Source organism: Diceros bicornis, chromosome 7, assembly GCF_020826845.1.
Source record: "Diceros bicornis minor isolate mBicDic1 chromosome 7, mDicBic1.mat.cur, whole genome shotgun sequence".
NCBI classification, from domain to species: domain Eukaryota; kingdom Metazoa; phylum Chordata; class Mammalia; order Perissodactyla; family Rhinocerotidae; genus Diceros; species Diceros bicornis.
The window spans coordinates 82,670,395-82,694,805 of record NC_080746.1 but is presented as its reverse complement, the minus strand read 5'-3'; the positions used below and the strand labels follow the sequence as shown (position 1 = coordinate 82,694,805).

The 24,411-nt window shown below is 35.8% G+C and overlaps 1 protein-coding gene across 1 annotated transcript in view; it reads right to left on the bottom strand.

Moving 5' to 3' along the window:
• Positions 1–24,411, bottom strand: part of ANO3 (anoctamin 3) — a 266,818-nt gene that overhangs the window by 152,194 nt on the left and 90,213 nt on the right. Inside the window, exon 4 of the mRNA XM_058546154.1 lies at positions 7,855–7,973. Within this exon, the coding sequence (XP_058402137.1) occupies positions 7,855–7,973 (119 nt within the window). The remainder of the gene's footprint in view (positions 1–7,854; positions 7,974–24,411) is intronic.

The following is a 24,411-nucleotide window of genomic DNA, read 5'->3' as shown; positions in this document are numbered from 1 at the left end:
GTGAGGTCCTGAACTGCTCTTGTCTCGCCACCATAGCAAAGCGGAAAAGTAGTTTTGGGAAACAGAACCATCTTATTTCAAATTGTGGATCGGTCATTTACTAGCTGTGTAAAATTTTAAAATGGGAATGATAATATGATAACATTTATGCCTTAAATTTAAGAATACATGAAGTAAGCTTTATGTCGTTTGAATTTTGCCATCCAGTGTAAACACTATAAACATTTGTTATATATAATTCTAAGTACTTTTTCTAAGAAAAAGAGCTAGATTATTTTTATATAATTGGTATCAAACTGCACACATTGTTTCTTAAAACCACATTCTTATTATGTAATCATTCACTGTGATCATTTCCCATCATCCTGAAATAGTTTGACGAGTTATTTTTCAACATAATACAGCCTTGTTCGAGGGTGTTACTATTTTTAACTTCATCTTTGACTCTTAACACTTCAGTGCTTTATTCTCTCCACCCCTCCACAAATTACACTGTGAGAAACATCCTTAAACATAATTATTTGTGCTAACATCTAATTACATTCTTTGGATAAATTCCTAAAAGAGGGTCAAAGGGCAAGATTATTTTAAGGCTTTTAATCTTTATGGTCAAATCGTTTTCTAGAAAATTTGGATCAATATACACACCTACTAGTAAGGAATAAAAGTGACAGTGTATACTGCTGATATTGGGTTTATTTTGTTTCAAACTCTTTTCTAATTTGGTTCAAAAAACATTGTTTACATGTTTATTTCTGCAATTACCACTACTGCTAAACATTTTATGGTAAATTATATTGTTTTCAATTGTTTTTTCACTCTTTTATTTATCTATTATATTATTATATCTTCGTAGGTTAAGAATATTAATCATTGTTTGGCATGTCAGTAGGTCAGTTCATCACCACATCTTATGCTTATCCCTTACTTTTTAATTTTACTATAATTTTGACACTGATTAGTATCTAAATAGTCAAATCTATCAAGCTTTCCACAACTAATTTTATTATTGATTTCGAAAGGTCATTTAGAAAGGCCATTTTTCTATTCTGTGATTAGACAAAAATGCTCATTTTACTTTTTACACATTCATTTTCAGTTTATTAACTATTTAACTCTTCAATAATTCATTTTGGTGTAAGATGTGAGGGCATCTAAAAACATTTAACCCCTTCCAAATAACTGACCAGTTATTGTGAGAACATTTACTGAAAGATCAATATTTCTTTACTGATTTGAAACGCTACCTTTATCATAATACACACACACACACACACACACACACACACACACACACACTTGGATTTAAGCAATCCACAGATGTAGAGATTCCGGAAAATGTTACACTAAATCTTCTGAAAAATTTACACTAGCAATCAGCTAGTGTGGACCAACTCCTCGCCATTTACTTGGGAAGGTTTCTGGGGGTCAAGGTAAGTAATTAAATGGCAGAAGGGAGGGAGATGCCTCCTATAGTTGCAGGGAAGATAATGTCCTCCGCTATATGAGACAAAGCCTTTGCAGATAAGAGGTATCCTTTGGGCTGCTAGAAAAGGAGTTTTCTTAGAGTAGGCAAGAAAATAAATTTAAAACACTCATCAAAAAGATTAACAAACCAAGATAATTTGCTGTGATGTTCCATATTTTATACGAAAATTTAATATTTAGGGCACCACTTCCCGCAATATTATTAAATATAAAAAGAATTACTTCAGGTCTTAAAGTTAGGTAAATATTAACATTTTCTTTAGAAACTGACTATTCCTATAAATGCAAATAATTAGTATTTAATTTCATGTATAATCTTGTCAACTAAAGCAGCAACATAGGACCAAGTTTAGTCATTTATCTTGCAGTTTAATTCATCATCTCACAATTGCTAGATAAAAAGTACGCAAGTTTACAATACTACTCCCTGTACATGATTTGATGACAAAGAGCCACTGAGGCAAATGAAATAGTTGCCAGTGCCCACATGAAAGTTCCATTGTAGAGACTGCAGAAGCCATCTCCCTCTCACCTTCTCCATCACATGATGTGTCTCCAATCTCAATAGAAAACTATTCCTGTTACCAGTTGAGTTAAAGATAAACACCATCTGCCAATGCCAGTTGACACAGTCAAACTGAATGGTCTTGTGATCTAAATTTAATGAATTGCTAAAATATTCATGTCAGGATTTTCCTGGTCCATAACCTCTTTCTTGTCTGATTTGATACCCATCATCCTTTAAGAGGAGAAGTCTATATTCTATATATATATTCTGATTATATTCTATAATTTGGAATATAGATTCATATTCCCAGACTCATCACTGACAACTTCTGTAGCTATTTTTGCCATCCCAAGGGATAGCAGCAGCAGTAAGCTCATTAACATCCACCACAGAAACCACGGGTTCTGCTTCACAGGTTTGTTCCTAGGTTAACTGTAGACATTTCCATACCTAGAGGCCTCAGCCAGTATGTAAGACATGGCTCCTCAACAGAGAAAGGGATTTTGCTTCTGAGGATCATCCAGTTGGCTACAGGACTTTATCTTCAAGTATTATTCACAGTGCTCTCTATATTAGTGAGAAAGAGAAAGGCAATATTTACTCAAACTATCTTAAAAATAATCCCTTCCTACTCTAGAGCTTTGCTTGAAGCCCAGGTGCTCCAGTAATGAATCTGCAGAATTTTTCCTTTTCTTACATTACGTATTTGCTTCCTGAAATTTCTTGTCCACACAGGTGTGACAGAGACTTTTTGTCAAAATGTTAGAAAAGAAATAAATTTGCCTTTAAAAAAACTAGTTCTTCACCAATTTTAATAGGTGGTTGTGATGGTTGCTAACTCTACACATATAGTTCAATCGAAGGTAATCTTGGAATTCTACTCTGATTTAATGTTCACAAAAAAAGCACTTTTGTAAATAGAGATTTTAACAAAATAAAAACAATTTCATAATGTTTGAGATAGGCTGCCTAGACACCATGTGATTTAGGTTATAACATTTAAAATATACACGGGCTCTGCAGAGTTAAATGGATAATATGAGTATGTTTTGGAAAAATCAGGGTAATTTTTGCAAATCTTCTCAGTAACTGAGGACAAATTCAATTTATGTTAACAATCGCTGGTATCAGCCAACATGCCATCTGTTAACATTTGTGGCTGTATCCACTATCTACATTGTTGAGAAACAAACCATCCCCAAACAACTTTTATTCAGCTCATGATTCTGTGGGTAGGCGCTAGGTAGTTCTTCTGGTCTCAGCTGGACTTTCTCATGGGTCTGAGTTTCCTGGTCATTCTCACTGGATTCTCACATCTCTGCTCCAACTGGGGCAACTGGGCTCACAGGGTCTAGTCCACATGGTCTCATCCTCCTGCAGTCTAGTTCTGGCTTGTTCACACGGTGAAGGCAGAGTCCCAAGAGAAAGAATGAGAGTGCAAGATCTTTTGAGTCCAAGGTTCAGCACTGGCACACTGTCACTTCTGCAGCAGTCTGTCGGCCAAAGCAAGGCCCAAGGCCAGTCCAGTAGATTCCACCTCTTGATGGGAGGAGCTGCAAAGTCTCATTGAAAATAGAGTAGATAAAGGAAAGAAAGGACGGTGGCCAATTTTCTACCTACCACAATGTCTCTGAGATATTTATTTAATTTTTTATTCATTTTTTAATTATTAGCTTACCGAGGTCACGCTGGTTTATAACATTGTGTAAATTTCAGGTGTACATCATATTTCAGCTTCTCTATAGACTGCGTCGTGCTCACCACCAAAGTCTAGTTTTTATCTGTCACCATACATATGCGCCCCTTTACCCCTTTCACCCTCCTCCCACCTCTTTCCCCTCCAGTAACTACCAATCTGTCCTCCTTATCCATATGTTTGTTTGTTTGTTTATTTTCCACATATGAGTGAAATCATATGGTATTTGTCTTTCTCTGTCTGACTTATTTCGCTTAGTATAATACTCTCAAGGTCCATTCATGTTGTCACAAATTGCACAATTTCATCTTTTTTTATGGCTGAGTAGTATTCTATCATACATATATACCACATCGTCTTTATCCATTCATCCATTGATGGGCACTTGGGTTGCTTCCAAGTCTTGGCTATTGTGATTATTGCTGCAATGAACATAGGATGCAAATATCTTTTTGAATTAGTATTTTCATGATCTTTGGATAGATACCCAGAAGTGGAATAGCTAGATCATATGGTATTTCTATTTTTACACTTTTGAGAAATCTCCATCCTGTTTTCCATAGTGGCCGCACTAGTTTGCATTCCCATCAGCAGTATATGAGGATTCTCTTTTCTCCACATCCTTTCCAACACTTGTCATGTTTTGTCTTTTTAATAGCCATTCTGATGGATGTGAAGTGATACCTCATTGCACTTTTGATTTGTATTTCCCTAATAATTAGTGATGTTGAACATCTTTTCATGTGCCTGTTGGCCATCTGTATATCTTCTTTGGAAAAATGCCTATTCATATCCTTTGCCCATTTTTTGATCAGGTGGTTCATGAGATATTTAAATATGGCTTCTATTATAAAGCTCGAGGCTAACTAAAGGTAGACTTATTCCATATTTAGTGTCATCTTTAATTTCTAGAGCATCTTAGCTTTCTCCATTTATATGCATGCATCCTGTACTGCATCCCAGCATCTGGACAGCAAAACCTATCTGTGTCTGCCATCTTTCTCTGTCCTACAGTGCCAAGTTTTGCACAAAGTTCCAAATAAATTAAAAAATATACACTACTACTTTATCAATATCATTTCATCATATTAGATACCAATATTGCAGATGTTTTTAATCTCCAAAATATTACATAATTTTTGTATAAATATCTGCTAAAAAGTTCATGATTTGAAGCAAAATATTCTAAAGATATAATTCATTTGTCTGAAGATTAATTCTAGAACAAACTATAGGGCCGGCCCCATGGCTTAGCGGTTAAGTGCGCGCGCTCCGCTGCTGGTGGCCCGGGTTCGGACCCCCGGCGCGTACCGACTCACTGCTTCTCCAGCCATTCTGAGGCCGCGTCCCACATACAGCAACTAGAAGGACGTGCAGCTATGACATACAACTATCTACTGGGGCTTTTGGGGAAAAAATAAATAAGTAAATAAAATTAGAACAAACTATAGTGACTTACCAATATACTTAGCTTACTAAATTATCATAAGCAGTGGATACATGAGCCAAGTAAAAATTCACCACGCTGATTCAATATCACTCAGGAACTGTTTGCACAATGGTTGATAAATCAAACGCTCAAACAGATGTAAAGTCTATCTACACAGTGCCCAGTAAACTAGTCAGATGTATTTCTAGATTTGTTTGTTTGTTTTTATAGGTGACAAGCTCAACAGAGTTTCCACATAAAATCAATGTAAGACACCACCTTAGAGGATTTGGAGTTATTTCCTACGAACCTAGCTTATAGGTGATGGCAAATTTTGTTAGAAAGTTCTAACTGTTTTCTGTAATCTAATATTTATCATTACTCACAACGTAGTTTACATTAGGATTCACTTTCCCCTGCGAATTTGTGCTTCCTTTCTATTGACTATAAATCTGTTTGTCAATTCTAAAATGGCCCCTTTCCAATTGACTAACTTTTGTAAGGAAATAAAATATGCATTACATTGCATAATATGCAGGAGCAGGTTGCAACCAGTACAATTATCCCAACAAATAATGTGTTGAGGATACAGATCTTCAGCCACATCATCATATACATATATATTAATGTACATTAACACATGTTAATTTAACCCATATGAAAGTTGCTATTTCGTAAGGCATAAATGAATGAATAATATCAATTTCACAAGATCCAATTTAAAATATTTATACTCTAATATATACACACATATATACACATATATACTCATATCATTTAATGGTGGTGGGAATAAGAGGAAGACCAAGAAATTTATAAATAGAAGGTGTCCAGATACTAGCCCAAACAATAGAAATATAGGTCATTGCTTTTTGAGGTTTCCTGTGACAAATGTACACAAAGAACATATTCTAAACTGATTATTTTGCCCTTCATTTGTAGATAATCTTTGCAAGCAAGTAACCAGCTAATGGATTTTAAACAGTTTTTTCTTTTTGTAATGGAACTATTTGTTCAAATGGAATTTGTGCTGCACTTTAACCTATGAAACAGGATAAAAGTGGACATATCTTGATAGAAGTTGGAAAGGCGAGCCCAAAAACGTTCAGGTGACACATGACATTTTTTACAGTTTGGGTAGAAGAGTATGTAATCAGGCAAATTCAGTAAGACATTTAGACCGGAATGTTTTGGATTGAACTGTGGTCTGTTACCATCATCAGACATCATTTCTCTTATTTTAATGTCAAAAACAAAATATTCATGCAGGTTTAACTATTTCTTCTTAACTTTAATATTCTAAAATTCCAGTCTACTCAAAGTGAGATTTGGGAAAGAGCAGAAATGAAATGGCGGGTGTCATTGGTGGCATTTGGTACATGCTAGAGAAGTAGATAATATGGACTGTATTTAATCTTACTTCATTTTCTAATAATGTGAAGCATGCTGTGTTTGTCTTCCCATTGGTGCTATAGGCATCTTAAGGCGACATCTGTTTTTTTCCCAATTTTTCTCATAACTGCTCCTTCTCTCAGGTCACTTGGAACAATGCTTTACAGGCAGCAGAGACAGTCTAAACAACCATTTTGCTGATCACACAGACACAGAGAGGCAGTGTGAACATAGAGAGACTAAGTGAACATAGAGAGATTAACCCCTGATTTGTGAAGATAACCTAAGAACTATTGGCACAAAAGAGTGACCCCATTTAGCAAAACAAAACCAAAGAGGAATAAAGAAATTTCACACAAGCATTTATCCCTGAATCTATTTATTGAAGTTTGGTCTCATTTATGACAGTAATATTTAAGTTGTGCCAAATTTCTTCACTAATACTTTGGTGGTGACTAATGACGGAATTTGCAAAATTAATCCAAGTCAAACTAAATCAAACACCACAGAAATATATATTCAAGGATGTGATTATTAGCAATGCAGTGACAATGAAAGCTAAGTCATTTCTAGTGTTAAACTGCAAATTTCTTTTACCAGGCATTCTCACTTTAATCAGTAGGAAACAATGAAAAAAAGTGAGCTGTCATTGAGCCAGGATTTGTCTTGGGAAGCATCAAAAGGGTGGTATTTGGTGTTGGATTACCACAATCAGAGGCTCTGAAGAGTCCACAAAATCGTTCTGTTTGAGGGATGGTGAGATTCCGGAGCCAGGGGGTTTTAAACTGAACTCCACCCCAGTTACTCATTTGTTGATGAACTATAGTTTCAGTGAGGTATTCTCAACCTCCAAGTTGTTACAAAACCTGCCATATAGTCAGTTTTTACTGTGCTCTAGATAATTCCATATGGTTATCTCATGTAGTCATCAAAGAATTTTGTCACACAGACAACATGATTCCAATTTTACAGATGAGGAAAACAAGGCTCAGTGAGTTTAATTAACCTGCTCAAGTTATCACAACTAGTCAGTAGTGGAACTAGAATTCAGATCTTGGTCCATTTGATATTAAACCATGTTCTCATTAAACCATGCTGCCTTTCAAAAAGTATGAAAAATGAAGAAATAAACCCCCACAGAAAATATTAAAACTCTGTTTGATAGTATAAATGAACATAATGTCTAAACATAACTTTTCACTTTTGAGTCCTTAAAGGTGTATATTAACCCCTGTGCCCTCTTATACTCTCCAGCACCATATAGATTAATATTGAAAAGAACTGAAAGGTTTTAGAAGTTACGGTCTTCAAACGACTTATTGATAGTTTAGTTTGCATTACCTTAGACAATCTTGTCTTGGATTCAGAATTATCTTTGGGAACAAAGTCTTTAATGAGCCGAGATCGATCATAATTAGCATGTTCTGATTCATCCATGTAATCTTTGTCTTTTCCTAGGGCTAGAAAAGAGGAAGAGAAAATTACATTCATTTTTATCGTTCTTCTTTTTCTCTCTCTTTAAATGTACTATTCTCTCTTTCTTTCATGTTTTCTCAAAATTTAGCCAAGTATAATTTTTATATGACCCCTCCATCCTATAAATAAGCAAAAAAATGTAATAACATGAAAGTTTCCCTGTTATTGGATTAAGGCCATCTTTACAGTAACTTTCACAACAATTAAACGCATCTCTGCTAGTTAATGTACTTAAACTTTTTGAAAATAAAATTAGAATCATGCAAACTCTATTGGATACACAATCTCTTTTGAACTTGAAAATAGAGATATTTGTAAGAATTCAATAGATTCCTAAGCATTTATTTGCTTAATTAAAAACTATTGATTTTGAGAATTTGTTTTCTTCAAAGTTGGAAAATTTTACAAATGTGAATTTAACTGAAGGGTGTAAGAAGTCTGAGAAACCATAGAAGACATGCTAACAAACATTTCAAGAAAGATTAAAAATATTTTAGAAGATTGAAATGAAACTACAACTGCAAAAAAGGAAACAGAACATCGGAAAAATGATAATTACCATTGGAATGATAAAAAATGGTAAGACACTGAAATACAAATCACATACAAGAATGTATATGAATAATGAACAAGCCATAATCAATGTAAAAGAGTATAAAATAGGAAATATCTATAGTGGTTGTAAGTAGGACCAAGAACCACTGCCATACTTCACAAAATTTGTATTCTGTGTGACACAAATATCTCTTCAAATTAAAAAACAGATTCCTATATATATTTAGCTTTTTCAAACAAATGAAAATGTTTTGGAGAGAGTTACTTTATTCAATATGTTAATACCTATCAAACATGAATTTTGACATGGACAACTATATACAGTGCTTTCAAGAATTCAGTCAGGTGACTTAGTATTGTAACAGGATAAAAAACAATTTTGTTTATAATTCATGCATTAATTTCTTTTATTACTAATGCTTAAAATATGCTATAACATAATGCTATGTACAGTTAGTAGTATCAGGTTCCTAGCAGTGGTATGAACTAAGATTGGACAAGTCATATTATGTCTCAGGATGTAATTAATTGCCAATTATATTAAAATGCTCTAAGCACTTAAGGTTATACCTAGACCTCTTAATAATAGCTAACACTGATTGGTGGTTAACATTTGCTGAGTATATACTAAGGGCCAGAAATTTTATATGTATTATTTCCTTCAATCCTTATAACAGCTCTATGAAGTGAGTATGATTTTACCTACATTTAATAATAAATAAGCTAAGGCATACAGAAATTAAGTAGCACGCCAAAGCCACTAAACTAGTAAGAGGTGCATCTAGAACTGAAACACATCCGGATCTGGCTCCAAAGCTGATGTTTGTGAATATACTATAATGTTTCCCGTAGATTTAGGTAAATTACATTTCATTCATTTGTTCAACAATTACTTATTAAACATGCATGCTATGTCAGACATTCTTTTAAGACTTGGAGATATAGCAGCAAACAAAACTCTGACTTCATGGAACAAATAAGAGAAAAACAATAAACAAAAAAAATTGAAGTAAAATATGACGTATGTTTTGCGGTCAGTGCATTGGAGAAAAATACAGGAGGGAGGAAGGCTGCAGCTGTCCAAGTTGGGGAAGGGGTGTTATTTTAGTTCAGAGAATCGTAGGACCATTTGAGCAAAGACCTGATGAGGTAATGCAGTAAGTTACACAGGTATACTGGAGGGAGAATGGTCCAGATGGAGAAAATGAAAAATGCAAAACCTAGACTTGCCTCAAACTGTTGTCAGATAAGTGAGAAGGAAACTGAAATTTTGGAGTTGATTTGTTGAAGAGTTACCAAAACCCTACCATGTTCAACTTGCCAGTTCCTAAGGCACAAGGTGCTTAGTGTTTCTTTTTTATCCCTCCCTTCCCCTCCTCACCCCTGCCCTCTCCCTGCCTCCCTCTCTCTCTCTCTCTGTCTCTCCATCTTTTTCTTTCTTCTGATATTAGAGAGCAAGAAAGAGATCCTTGTGTGGTTAAACAGCAATAGGTAAATGGCATATGGTATTGAGGAGCGTGCACTGGCCTGTGGTTTACAAGACATCATTTCTCATCTTAAATCTGCCACGTTCTAATTACATAATTTCCTTTCCCTGAGTCTTTATTTCCTCATCTGTAAAATATAGTTTTTTAAAGAAAGTCTCAAAGGGTCCTCTAAGCTCTAAAGATTATTTAATTACTAATTTAATGTTTACAAAAGATAAAATGCAATTTATATTAATTAATATATTTCATTTCCCATGGAACACAAGAAACGCAATTCACAGAAGTTGTTCACTCATTTAAATTTCCTATTCCACTTACAACTTAATTTTTTAAGCAGAGGTTTTTAGGTTTTGTTTAGTTTGGTTTGAGTTTTTTCTTTTCTTTCTCTTTAATTCCTATAACACAAATATTCTTGGAATAGAAACATCTTTACATCATCATCCTGCTGGAGGAAAGCTCGTTTTTGAAACTTGCCAAAGGCCACCAACTTCACTGAAGCCTTTTCAGATCTTCCGCTCCTTCCGCCCCAAGGCCCCAGTGGGAATTGATTGTTTTCTCTTCTGAATTTCATCATAATTGTGTGTTTTCCTTTTTCTCTCTTCTTTTCTTCTCTTTTCTTTTCCTTTCATTCTTTTTTTTTTTTTTTTCCCTTCCTTCCTTCCTTTCTTTTTGTGCCTCCTTTTATTTTTCTGAATTTAGACAAAACTATCCCAGGGCCCATGTTCTCTTTATAATTTTTTTTCACTTTACTACAGGGTCTAGTACAACTTGGCTATTAGTAGATGAGTTAAGAAAAAAAAGAAAGAGAAAAAAACCATATGTGTTATTTTGGAAAAGGCTGATCCTAAATGACACAATCTTAAATTTCCTTTTATTTTTAGGTATGTAGGTATGTCTGCCTTTCTTATTGTCATTTTTCTTGGAATAATACAAGGATTCTTCATTATATATTAACAACTTTCTTTTCTCCTTTTATTATTAACAAGATTGCAAATTCCTGTCATCATAATGTAAATGGCACCACTGTCTATTTTAATGTTCATAAAATATCTCCTCGGCTTAGAAACCACAAATCACTACTCTTAGAGACTTAGTGTACGCTTTTCCTGAATATAAAAAGGTCTTAAAGTAGTTAGTATTCTTTTGTAAAATATTTGATTTTTTCTCACACTAACCTTATAAACAATACTACTTATAACTGATTTTTTTTTACATGAGTAGCTAATAATTATTTAATGGTTACTATGCATCAGATACCCTTTATTCATTAAATCAATATATTGAGTTGTACAGTGTATCAGAGACTATTCCAGCTTGAGGATACAGTAGGAATCACAATGAACAAAAATCCTTACCCTTGTGAAGTTGAAGCGATAGAAATAAGGAAAGAAGAAATATACCACTTATGTATTAGAAGGTGATGTGGTCAATAGAGAAAAATGAAGGAGGGCAGGGAGATAAGAAGTATGGGGAGGGCCTAGATTTGCAATTTTAAATAAAGTGGTTAAGGATGGGCCTCCCTAAGGTAACAATGGAGCAAAGATGCCAAATGTGTAAGTGAACCTCTGTGGAAAGAGCATCTCAGTCAAAGGGTACAGCAAGTACAAAGGCCCTGTGGTTGGAGCATGCCTGCCTTCTCTGTTCAGACAAGATCAGTGCAGCTGGTGAGGATGGAGCACGGGTGAGAGCAGCAGGATATCACGGTAGGGGGGTAATGGAGGAGGTACCAGCATCTCAGGGAGGGCTGTGGATCTTCACAAAGATTTTGGTTTTCATTCTGAATTAAACAGAGTAACACTGAATGAATTTGAGCATAGGAGTGACATCATCTCTCTTAGATTTTAACAAAATCCCTCTGGCTGCTGAGATGAGAATAGGCTAATGGGGCCAAGGGCAGAGGCAGAGAGGCTAGTTAGGAGCTACTGCAATAATCAGGGCAAGAGGATGTGGTTTGGATCAGGGTGGTAGCGAGACCGAGAAATGGTCAGATTGAGGATGTATTTTTAAGGGAAAACCAACAGAATTCTATTGGATATGGTTTATGACAGAAAGAAGTTAAAAATAATCCTAATGTTTTGGGCTCGAGCAGCGAGAAGGGTGCCGTTTTTCATACATCATTTTATTAAATCCTTAAAAAGTATTGTTACTGCCTCCATTACCAATAGGGAAACTTAGGCAGTTACGTAGGATCTCACATTTGGTGTGTGGCAGAATTACAGCCCAGGAAATTTGGCTCTAAACCTTTCATTCCCAGCTACTATGTAATACTGCCTCTTGTAGTATTGGAGAGAGAACAATTTTGGAAACTTGGAAGTGACAAAATATTCACAAATGAACAAAAAGTAACTAGGATATAAAAATTGTAATATATTTGTTAAATGAAAAAGCATGGAATCTCTTGATTATAAACATAGCTCTCTATCCTCCTGAAGTTGACAATGATGGAGATAAATATTAATATCCCAATAGATATAGATAGGGACTATCAATAGACAAGTAATAAAAGGTGAGACAAATTTAGTAAAAACATATTTATTTTTATGTGGTTTAATATTTTCTGTGACCAAGAACTTAAAATAAAAAATAGTACTATTTTATATGCTAGTACATAAATATTTTTTTGCATCTTTTGTTTTTAATAAAAATACCCATTGGTGGCAAGGTGCTAGGGAAACCGATATAGTCATTTATTTTCTGTACCAACATAAATTAGTAAAACTTTTGAAACAAAATATGTCAATATGTCTTAACAGCACAAGTGGAGAGTGACCCTAAAATCATAATCTAAATGAAAGAAAATCTGTGTTCACAAGCACGTTCTCCCAAGCCTATGGACAATAAAATACAGAAACAATTGCCATCTTAATAAAAGCAACTCCATTCTTACAGCTCCACAGGCCAAAATCCTGCCTCCTCATTTTCTCTTATACCCATGTCTGATCCTTAAGTAAACTCTGTCAACTGAGCACGAAGCATCGTTTTTCTGCCTTGCTCTACTCTTTAGCACAGAGCAGTGTCAAACATGCAGTGTGTTTACCTGTTGATCCTCATTATTATCCGTTTCCCTCACTTCGCTCTCTGTGGGCCAGGTTTTTACTTTTTGTTCCCTGCTATATATTCACACATTTATCCTCACATCTAGAACAGGATCTGACATGTAGTTGCCATCCAATAAAGATGTGTTGAATGACTAGACGGATTTAAGTGCCCATCAAATCCTGTCTGAACTATCCTCAAATTAAATCTAGAAGCTGATCATTTATCAACATCTGATTGTAGTTTCTTAGTCCAGGCCACCACTCACGAGCTGAAGTCTGTAATAGTCTCCTAAGTGAACTTTCTGTTTCTATCTTTTGCACCTGCCACCTGGCAGCCAGAGTGGCCCTTTTAAAACCTAAGTTAAACTACATCAAACCTCTACTCAAAACCTTCCAATAGTTTTGCAGCTGCAAGAAAAAGTCATCGTCTATATTATGGCACACTGGGTATGCATCATCTGGCTGCTTACCATCACTTCTTATCCCTCTCCTACAACCTTACCCTCACTTCCTCCAATCTAGCTGCACTGGGCTCCTCAATGTTACGTATGCTGTCACCACAGGGCCTTTGCACTTGCTCCTCTCTATGTCTAGAATGCTCAATCCCTATTTCAGTCAGGGTTCTGCTCATGTCACCACACCAGAGAATCTCTCCTTGACTATTGTTTCTAAAATAGAATCTCCCATAGTTCTCTGTCTCCTCATAAGGCTTCATTACCTTTATCAACGCCTGACATAAAATGATACATACACGTACAAAATACACGTTATATACCTACATATATATTAGCAGCTGACATTAAGTTATAACGTAGACATATAACACATATATGCTACATTTACATACATGTATATATACATGTGCCTACATATATATATATACACACACATGAATACACATATACGTTTGCATGCATATATCTGTGACGTAGCTATATAAGAGACAGACAGAGAGGGAGCGAGCTGAGAGACGGTTATGCTCTATCTCTTCCCCTTGTAAGTGCCATTGGTGCAGTGACTGTTTTGGTTCACTGCTACACTCCCAGCATGTAGTTCATTGCTTAGTACATTGTAAGCACATAGTATCTGCTGAATAAATTGGTGAATGAATAGTATACTTATATGTGGGAATATTTTCCATACATTAAATTGCTAATTTTACAGACTGACAACATATAGAAATGCTTAACATATAATATTAAGATAAAAAGTTGTTTTTCTGCATTTTGATATATTTCATTTTAAATATGCTTTCTCTTCTACATGCAACTTTGTAAAATATGTAAACTTAAGGACAAAGAGTGAAAAACTACAGTATGAAAAGAATGTGAAACATTTTACTTATTTTGGCTATTAAATGGTAGTTTTCCCCTCCCCCTCAGACCTTTTTCTGTTACTCTTGCCAGAAGATTGTTTGTATCATAAATGGCAGAATTTAAAAAACTTTTTGGGCTTGGTATTAATGCCAATCAACATCTAAGAGCAACAGTGAAGGGGACAACATTTGATTTTGATTAATGAAGCTAATCCCTCTTCCATTGGTGGGATCCTCTGAAATAGAAATGAAACCTACCAATGTGTTTTGGTTCTTATCAAAGAAATAAACTCTTATTTGTATGAAATTTGCCCCATGTGGTGACAAGACATTTCTTTCACATATGCCCAGAGCATCAATTAAATTTAAAATAAACTGAATAGTTTAAACAATAGCACTAAACTACAATACCAAATACATATTATATTTCCCTTTCTTATGACTCCTTTCTCCCACATTTTAGCATTTCCGAAATCAGGATGGAGTACATAGTCTATGTATTTATTTAACATGGTAGCTACCCATTTTTCCTAAAAGTGCTTATTAATTTGATGATGCTTCTTGCAATTGATAGTGTCTTAAAACCCAGAAAGTTCAATAATTAAGAAAAATAGACTTTCTTTCTTTCTTTTTTTTTTTTTTTGTGAGGAAGATCGGCCCTGAGCCAACATCTGCCAATCCTCTTTTTTTTGCTGAGGAAGATTGGCCCTGGGCTAACATCCGTGCCCATCTTCCTCCACTTTCTATATGGGACGCCACCACAGCGTGGCCTGAGAAGCGGTGTGTGGGTGCGCGCCCAGGATCAGAACCGGCAAACCCCAGGCTGCCACAGTGGAGCACACGCACCTAACCGCTTGCGCCACTGGGCCGGCCCCAGAATAGACGTTCAAACAACTAAAGCATTTAACAACTTTCTAATACAATAGATAACAGGACAATTTTGATCACGACAAATGGAACTCTTACTGCCCTCTAGTAGGTGAAGGAGAGAAAGACATACAACCTTAAGAAAGAAAAAATAAACAAATCAGACTTCTTCAAAATGAAAAGTTTTGTGCTTTAAAGAACAGCATCAATAAAGCGAAATGACAACCTACAGAATGGGAGAAAGTGTTTGCAAATCATGAAATCAAATGTGGTTTAGCCATACCATGGAATATTGCTCAGTAATAAGAAGGAATGAAGTAATGATTAATGCTAAAACATGGATACGCCTGGAAATATTACGCTAAGTGAAAAATGCCAGTCACAAAAGACCAAATATTGTATGAGTCCCTTTATATGAACTGTCCAGAATAATCTAAAGAGACAGAAAGTAAATCCGTAGTTGTCTCTGGCTTGAGGGATTGGGGTGAGAATAACAGGTGACTGCTAATAGGTATGGGGTTTCTTTTTGAGGTGATGAAATGCTCTAAATTAATTGTGGTGAAGAATGCACATCTCTGTCAGTATACTAAAACCACTGAATTGTACACTTTAAATGGGTGAATTGTATGGTATGTGAATTACATCTCAATAAAGCTGTTACATTAAAAAAAAGAACAAGATTCTCAAAGCTTAAGAAAATCATTTAATATGTTGAAACAGGAAGCCTGATGTAGTGGAAAGAGAACTAATGTTGGTTTCAGCAAACCCAAGCTAAAATCCTGTTATGTCATTTATTAGCTGAACGGCAGTGGGTCAGTTATAGTTTCTTAATCTGAAAATTAGGGATAATGAAATCTTCTCGTTCCAAGGGTTAAGTGGAATAATTTATGTGACTTGTACACATAAGGTATTGAAGAAATACATATTCTCTTTCTTTGGTCTTTGTTTAAATCCACAATTCTAGTACTTAGGAATCTACAAAACAAATTAGGTAATTTGAGGCTACCAAAAAACCCATATCTTCCATTTTAAAGCCTAAGAGGATAGGAAACAATATAATTACCTTGAGTATGCCAATGAACAATTTAAAACTTGATCTGCAAATCCCTTTTCCCATCATCAATAATATGATTTATGGTGAAAACTTTTGTTGAGTCAAGTGGGAATCCATTAAGTCTTCTAAATTTTGTTCCCAAACCAGCATTAGCTCAAAACCGATCAATCCTTACAGCTATCTCTAGGAATGTAATTTTAATAGCCAAATTATTCCAGCTCAATCATTCTTCTTTATTGTAATGCCACTTTATTTCACTACTTTATTACATTGTATTATAACTCCTGGAGCATTTGGAAATGGATGAGGTAACTCTTGGACAATTTTAAATATGCATGAGTGATCTTATTGGTTGGCCTCCACTTACTTGCAACTGTGCAACCTTCCCACACAGTGCTAATGATAGTGTATTCCAGGATTGCCAGAGCAGTTGAGGCTGAAATGGCATGGGTTATTTTATAATGGCCTAAGGTTATTTTCATATTTTATAATTTATACATCATCTCTCACATATACTCTCACTTGCATCTTACAAAAGCTTTTAATTCAGTTCTGCTCAAACAATCCCTATTTATATTATAAGAAGGAATCAAACCATAATATTGATATCTTCCATTTCACAAATCAGGAAACCAAGGCACAGATAGTGGGTACCCTTGTAGTTCGTGATAGAATTAGTACCTGAAACTGGATCTTCTGACTGCTTATAAATTCCAGGATTTTTAAAATTATTATTCCACCAAAGTTTCCTATAAGCAATAAATCTAATGGTCCATAGATGGTTTACTCAGTGGTTAGAATGCAGTGATAATGAAGATCCAGATTTATTAATTCTTTGCAGGTCCTTTGTTACCTACTTCTCCCTAACACTATAATTGTTCTGAAGTCCTGTCTAGCCAGTCACAGTGAGGGCACTGCTGGAACTGTACTCAGTCAACCCCACAACTAAGCAAATCCTACAGATAAACTGTTTTCCATTGTGTCAGTGTGCCAGTGTTTATTCTACTCCAGATCCATCATTCCATACATTCACTCAATCACCACTTATCCATCTACCCTTCATTGAGTAGATAGTATGTGCTAGGCAATATGAATAAGACAGATATAAATTGCAATTATCATCTAGTGAACTGAGTGTGAATAGAGTCATATCCAAAGTGCTATATTAATAGAAAAGAGGGAACATCTAAGTGACTGATTACTAGGGAGGACTCCACATAACAGTAATGTTAGAAAGGCATTCTCTTACTTCTTAAGAAGAGTGATGACTATTAGGTCTTTAAATGCTCTACAAAAAGGTTTGTCAACACAGCTTAAATGAAAAAGAGGAACATAATCATATTAGGTCCTCAGTGAGAAGAATAACAAAGTACTGATTCCTAACAGGTAAGAAAAATCACAGCAATGAATGACATCATGGAGAGCACAGTGTTGGGAGAATTCTACAGCAGACTCTCCAAAGAGATGTGTGTGTCAGTGTCCTCTCTCTGTCATCCATTCATCTGTCCTTTCACTGATCCTAAAAATATTCTTTGAGCACCTACTATGTGCTAGGTACTGTTCTTGATTCTGGGCTACAGACATCAATAAGACTGACAAAGTCTCTGTCCTCTGGAAATAGAAAAAGGGAGAAAAATAAATCATATAACTTCAGGTAATACTTCTAAAGTATTATGAATATATATCTTTCAGCGTAGGGCCCTGGGATATGAGCAAGATTATTATGAGCAAGGAACAAAAGAAGGTGAATTTGCTGAGGCTTCATGAGTGATATGTTCTAGAGGCCAGGCCCAGCTACCCTGTAAGTTCTCAGGAGGCCACAGTAAGGAGTTGACATGTTAAATGTAATGGGCAGCTTGGAAGGATCTGAGTGGAGAAATGGTGAGATTTAATTTTCCTTTTATTAAAGCTTCCTGTAACTGCTGTGTGGAAAATAGACTCTAAAGAGGCAAGAGCTGGAGCAGAGAGACCAATTTGGAAGTTATTACACTGGTCCACTACGAGATGGTGGCTGACTGGACCAAGGCATAGCAGCAGATAGAGCACTTGCAGCAGCAAGTGGTGAGCAAGGTCAGATTCTGAACATAATTTGAAAATTGAGCCAAGAGGACTTATTTAATGTGTTTAATAAACAATCAGAAAGATTTATAGTGACACTGTCACAGCTGGAAAACAACATGTTCTTTCAGTTTAATGCCCTTATTCCTGTAATCCTTAAATAGATTGGTAACATTAGTACAAAGTTCTTTTTCACACCATCTTAATATGAAATACTTATTGAAAAAAAATAATGAAAATTAGTGGAGATGATCTACTATTACACAATGAAAGCAAAATTACCATGTACTCATTTGACCATAACTGTTTTAAGAAGTAAGACCAATGGACACTCCACCGAGCTACACTATTAAGCTTGTAGAACGCAAACAAATGCCTCAAGGCTCTAATATAAACCATTTCCTGAGGGAGTCAGTTCCTCACATTAGCAAAATGTTGACTTCACAAGATTAGACAGATGTATATTTTGGTTGGTTCGACTCAAATTATGTTGGTCTTAGTCAACCCTGTTGATTTCACTTCAAAGTTACCTGATGTTACTGCAGTGTGGGCATGGGCAGAATTAAGTATGAGGTACTTGTTAATATGGATTTCTCTGTCCTTGTCATTTTACAGCATAGGAACAGGAAAAAGGAGGGGTGATGGCAGCAGGGCCTCCAGGATTGATGGGCAAGATTATCGCCACACCAGGATTTCAAATTCATTGTCGTGTGGATCAGCACTTTCAAGAATGATTGTGTGTGCTTGTGTTTTTATGTATGTGTGTGTCTGTATAGCCGGGGACACTAGATGGAACAGTGCCCTGGCTTTGTGAGCTGCTCTATGAAAAGCAGAATTAAAGGCTCAGAGATGGCAATAAAAAGAATGAAAGAAAACCAAATAAAATCTAAACTTCCCAACCTGATTAGCTTTTTTCAATCAGTCATCTCCCAAATATATTTTACCATGCAATGTTACCCCCCGTCTTTCTCTGCTCCCAGTCTGATACTTATTAACATCTTGCACAGCTAGTATTCTATGGACATCACTAACCTCTTTTCACCTTAAAGGTCTCTGTTCCTATTGTGGTGATTATGAGAGAAGGTGAGAGATTAAAACGTCCTGGGTTGGAATCTCAGCTCTCCACTGGCTAGCTATATGGCATTTGGCAATTTATTTTATCTCTTGGCAAATGAGGTTCCTCATCTGTAAGGAGAGGCTGATAATAATACCTAACCCAAAGGATTGTTATGAGAATTAAGTGAGATAATGCAGGTAGAGAGTTGTGTAATAGGAGTTCATTAAATTATAGTTATTCCCCTCTGCCATAAGAATCACATTTTGCTAATAATAGAAAGAAGATATCTCCGAACCCAACCCTTTTGGTGTGAAAGATAAGGTTAGTGAGTGACTACATAAAGCAATGCACAAATATTTGTTGAACCTCTATGACAATGTGCTAGGAGCTGTGATGGAGTTGTGCCTCTTCATTTAATTCAACAATCTTGGAATCATCAATTCCAATTTACAAATGAGATAACTGAGGTTCAGAGAGGTTAACAATATGCCATAGTCACACAGCTAGTAGATACAAGAATGGACATTTCACCAATGTCTAGCTGGGAAAACAGCATTTCATCCATAATGTGCTACAAACCCTGTTAGGCAACTTTAGTGGAAATTTCCAGCTCTGAATCAATAGAACCATGAATATTCCTTCCTCCATAGCTCTCATTGTGAACAATGAGAAATATCAATCCTCAATGAAACACTGACCACATGCAGTTAACTCTGCCATAACATTAATATTCTCATGGGGCAGTTCAAAGTAGTTCATTGTAAAAAAGAAAATCTATTAATTAGATGCATCAATCAGGTTCCAAAAATAGTATCAGAGCCTGTTAGGACTTGGAAACTCCCACGCATTAACCAACCCAATGTTAGAAGCTGGTAGCTGCACTATAAAAGCAAAATTAGAAACGTTGAACTTAAAAGAGAGCATGTATTCTGCGGCAGCCTGGGGTTCGCCGGTTCGGATTCCAGGCGCGCACCGACGCACTGCTTGTCAAGGCACGCTGTGGCGGCGTCCCATATCAAGTAGAGGAAGATGGGCATGGATGTTAGCCCACGGCCAGTCTTCCTCAGCAAAAAAAGAGAGGAGGATTGGCAGATGTTAGCTCAGGGCCGATCTTCCTCACAAAAAAAAAAAAGAGCACGTATTGCTAAAATACTTAGCATAAGTAAAATATTTAAGCATAAATATAATAAAATACATGCTTAATCTAATAACACTCGTGGCATATTTGAGGTCATTTTGCTTGACCTCTTCTCAAAGATGATAAAAGCATACACATTATAGATACGCAGCTGACTCTAAAATGGCATTTCCCAGCCTGGTGTTACATCCAGATGGATTCCTGGAATACGTGGTGATACTTCAGTCGGCTCGAGTCTCACTCTCACCTTCATTATAAAGGTGAACGCCTCATGTGTGCATGTTTTAACTCCTTCAGAAGCTGTGACGTTTCTCTAAACTGAAAGAATGATAGATCGATGCTGGAGGATGCTAAAATACTGAGTATGAGGTACAATGCCTAGAGAGATATAAATACAAGTACATCAAACGATTGAGACACACTAGAATGATGAGGAAAGAAATGTGGAGTTAGGCATTCAATTATATTAAGCATTTAGAGAAAATGTTAATATTCAGGACGGCAAGCTGTCAAAAAGAAGATGCATGGAATTGAATAGAAAGGTTTGCATGTCTAGAGTGATTGTTAGGCTATGGACTAGAACTAATTTGAGAGAATTCTTAGTGAAAGGTGCTGTGCAACTATACCACCTGTGTGGATATTTTGGGGAAGGTTTTTGTTCTTGTGTGTGTTTTTTTTTCTTATCAGAAAATAACTAACAACAGTAACCTCTTTCAGAATTAATTACTATGGGAAAGACCTTTGTACTCTGATTGAGTCTATTTGTTCTGATGAAATGTTTCTTTTTGGTTTTGTATATGAAATGAACCTGCTGGTGGCTGTCTTCCTTTAATTAGGAAACTTAATAATCCAGCACTGTTTCAATGCCACATGCAGAAAAAGGTGTTATTATAAGAAACATGACTAATTTAGTCATTCAGAGTGCTATTACAAATAACACAGCTCCTCGCTTAAAAAATTATGAAAAAGCACTTTAACAATGTTTTCAGAGAGAAAGCAAGATACAAGTTTTAGGCTAGAAATTCTGAATTCTGGCTACATTTAATATTTATCTGGGGAATAGTTAAAAGTATGGATCCCTGATTTCACTCCTCAGACCAATTAAAATTGATTCTTTGGAATCGGGACCCAAGGAGTTTTAAAAGCTCCCAGACGACTTGAACGTGCAGCCAGAGTTGAGGACCCCGATGCAGGCAATGCGGCCAGGCCACCAATATGCTCACTACTGAAAACTCAGCGCTTACCTTCCGCAGTTATAAATAAATTCACTCTGAAGTTGTAAAACAAGGGTTGGGGAAGATCAGTATCACTTTTTGATAGATTCTGGCTTTATTTTATTTCTATTCAATTTATGAAAAGGAAAAGCCCCAGTTCAAAGGCATTGCTCATAGGCAAGCCCAGCAAGCCACAGATACGAATGTAAATCTTGCTCAACTGAGCCAAATCTTACGTGATCACAGCAAAAGGCAGAAGAGGAGGTCGAGTAAGCTTGTCTCTGTTGTAGGGAAAGTAAAACTATATTGCCTACTAATGGAGGATCAGGATAGAATCTTTCAGCACCACTGTTATTCCAAATACTGGGTGACTATCAGCTCGTTTCAAATTTCAGTGTTGAAAACTATCAATAGGATTGTGTGCTATTTTGACCGAAATATGAGGATTTTTCCCTACTTACCAAAAAATTCTCATGTGAATATTTTTTTTACATAGTCTTACATATGTATACGTTGCTTAGAGATAAAAGAAAGAAAATACAGACATCAAGAAGAAATACAACCACCACAAATAATTCCACTACGTGGAGATACTCACTATAAGCTAGCATATTGGTACATATCTTTCTAGCTCTTTTCCAGTACATTTTTAACTAAAATGAGAGGAGGTCTGCATTTGTATTTAAGTTATTTTTTCCCCACTCAGCAGCATGTCACTAGATGTTCAATAATACAATTTATTAATGGCTGTGTGATATTCTAGCATGTTGATGTTCTATAATTTATTCAACTATTTCCCTATTACTAGAATATTCAATTTGCTTCCATTTCTAAGTTTGAAAATTACCATAAAGAAAGCTGTGAGAAGAAATACATTTTTCATTTCTGGTACTATTTTTCTTGGGATAGATTTTCAGATATAAAATTCTGTCCTAGGTCTCTAAAATAAATGTTCCACAGGTTTCCTCCTTTGGTCCATACAGTAAAATATCTCATCAAAGACCATTTATCATCAATTTGTTGATAGCAAAGAAGCAGAGTTCAAGATGGCTGAGTGAGCTTTCAAGTATGTGTGTTTGTCGTCCCTTCCTCTGGAGACCACAAAATATGATAATAAAATAACTTTCAGAAAATAAAAATCTAGAGCAGTTTCCTAGGAGGTAAAATTCTGATGGAGGAGTGGAAACTGCTGGAGTAGCTTAGCCGGGAATTTGTGCAGAGGCAGGAAGAGAGAGTGAATCTCCTTAGCCAAATCCTAGAGACGTCTGGACTCAAAGATGGCAGGTGAGCAGAGTCAGAAGTGAGAATCAGGGGTGAAAACATGAAGAAAACTGAAGATCTGACCACAGACCACGCAAACACAATCCTTTTCTCTACAGACATTCAGAGTGTGAGAGCAGTAATGGGGGGGGGATTGGCACTTTGGAGTACAGTCCTCAATCTGACACTGGGGGGTCATCCAACTGACGCTCTTTAGCCACCCACTCTAGAGGGAAGTCTTTCCGCTTCTAGGACTTGTTCCGTGTACCCAGATTTCTTGGTCAGCCTTCCTGTTCTTTCATTCTTCAATGTAAACAGATGACCAAAGATCATCAGAAATTTTAGGAAATTCTACAGCCTGAAAATGACTAATTTAAACAGGCATAAAAATTGATTCCAGAAAAACAGACTAAAATGTAAAGAGTAAAGAAGAACTTAAGACAATCACAAGTGTCATTAGACAGATTAGAGATGTTATATTCATGAAATATGATAGGATGCTCTGAAAAAGTTGCATTCTGAAAACAAAAAAGAGTCTTGTAAACTAAATATACATATAGGATTGTCCCCCCCTCCACCACACACAAATGAAAAGACATTTGGAAGAAAAATTCAAGGAATCTTCTAGAACAGAGGCAGAAATAATGGGTTTTTAGCATTAACAACAGATGCTAGATGACAGTGAATCAGTCTCCAAATTTTGAGGGAAATTATTTTTAATCTAGAATTTTATAACCAAGCCATACGAATCAAATGTAAGAGCAAACTGAAGTCATTTCAAATTCATAATAACTTAGAAAGTTTGCATCTAACATCAACCTTCAGAGTAGTTGCTTAAGGATATACTCTGAAAAAAATGAGAATAGAAACTAAGAAAGAAGAATATGTGGGACATTAGAAACTGAAATTAATCCAGTAACCCAATGAAAAGTCAGTGAACACCAAGAACTTCTTACAGAAGAAGAATGAGATGAAGGATATAAAAACAAGAATCTAGAACATAATGCCAATATTCAAAGAAGAGATATTTTCTTCTCACAAGAAGAAAAAAATCAGATAATCTAGGAAAACAAAACTAACAAGAGTTTGTGATAATAACAATGAAGTAAGTTTAATGTGGCATGATTTTGAGTATTTGATGGAGGGTTGGAAAGTGGAATCAATTTGACCTTGACTCTAGGACCATACAAGAGAGGCAGAGAAGTCATAACAACTTGGAACTGTAGAAAAGGAAGTGATGGCAGATGCTATGTCTGCCAAAAGCATTATTTTCATAGCCGTAATAAATTTTCCGAATGAGGAGTCAGGAGATATTGTTGAAACGCGATAGAGCACGATATACAAGTGTAGATAGCCTATTTAAAGTTACAGATTTAGAG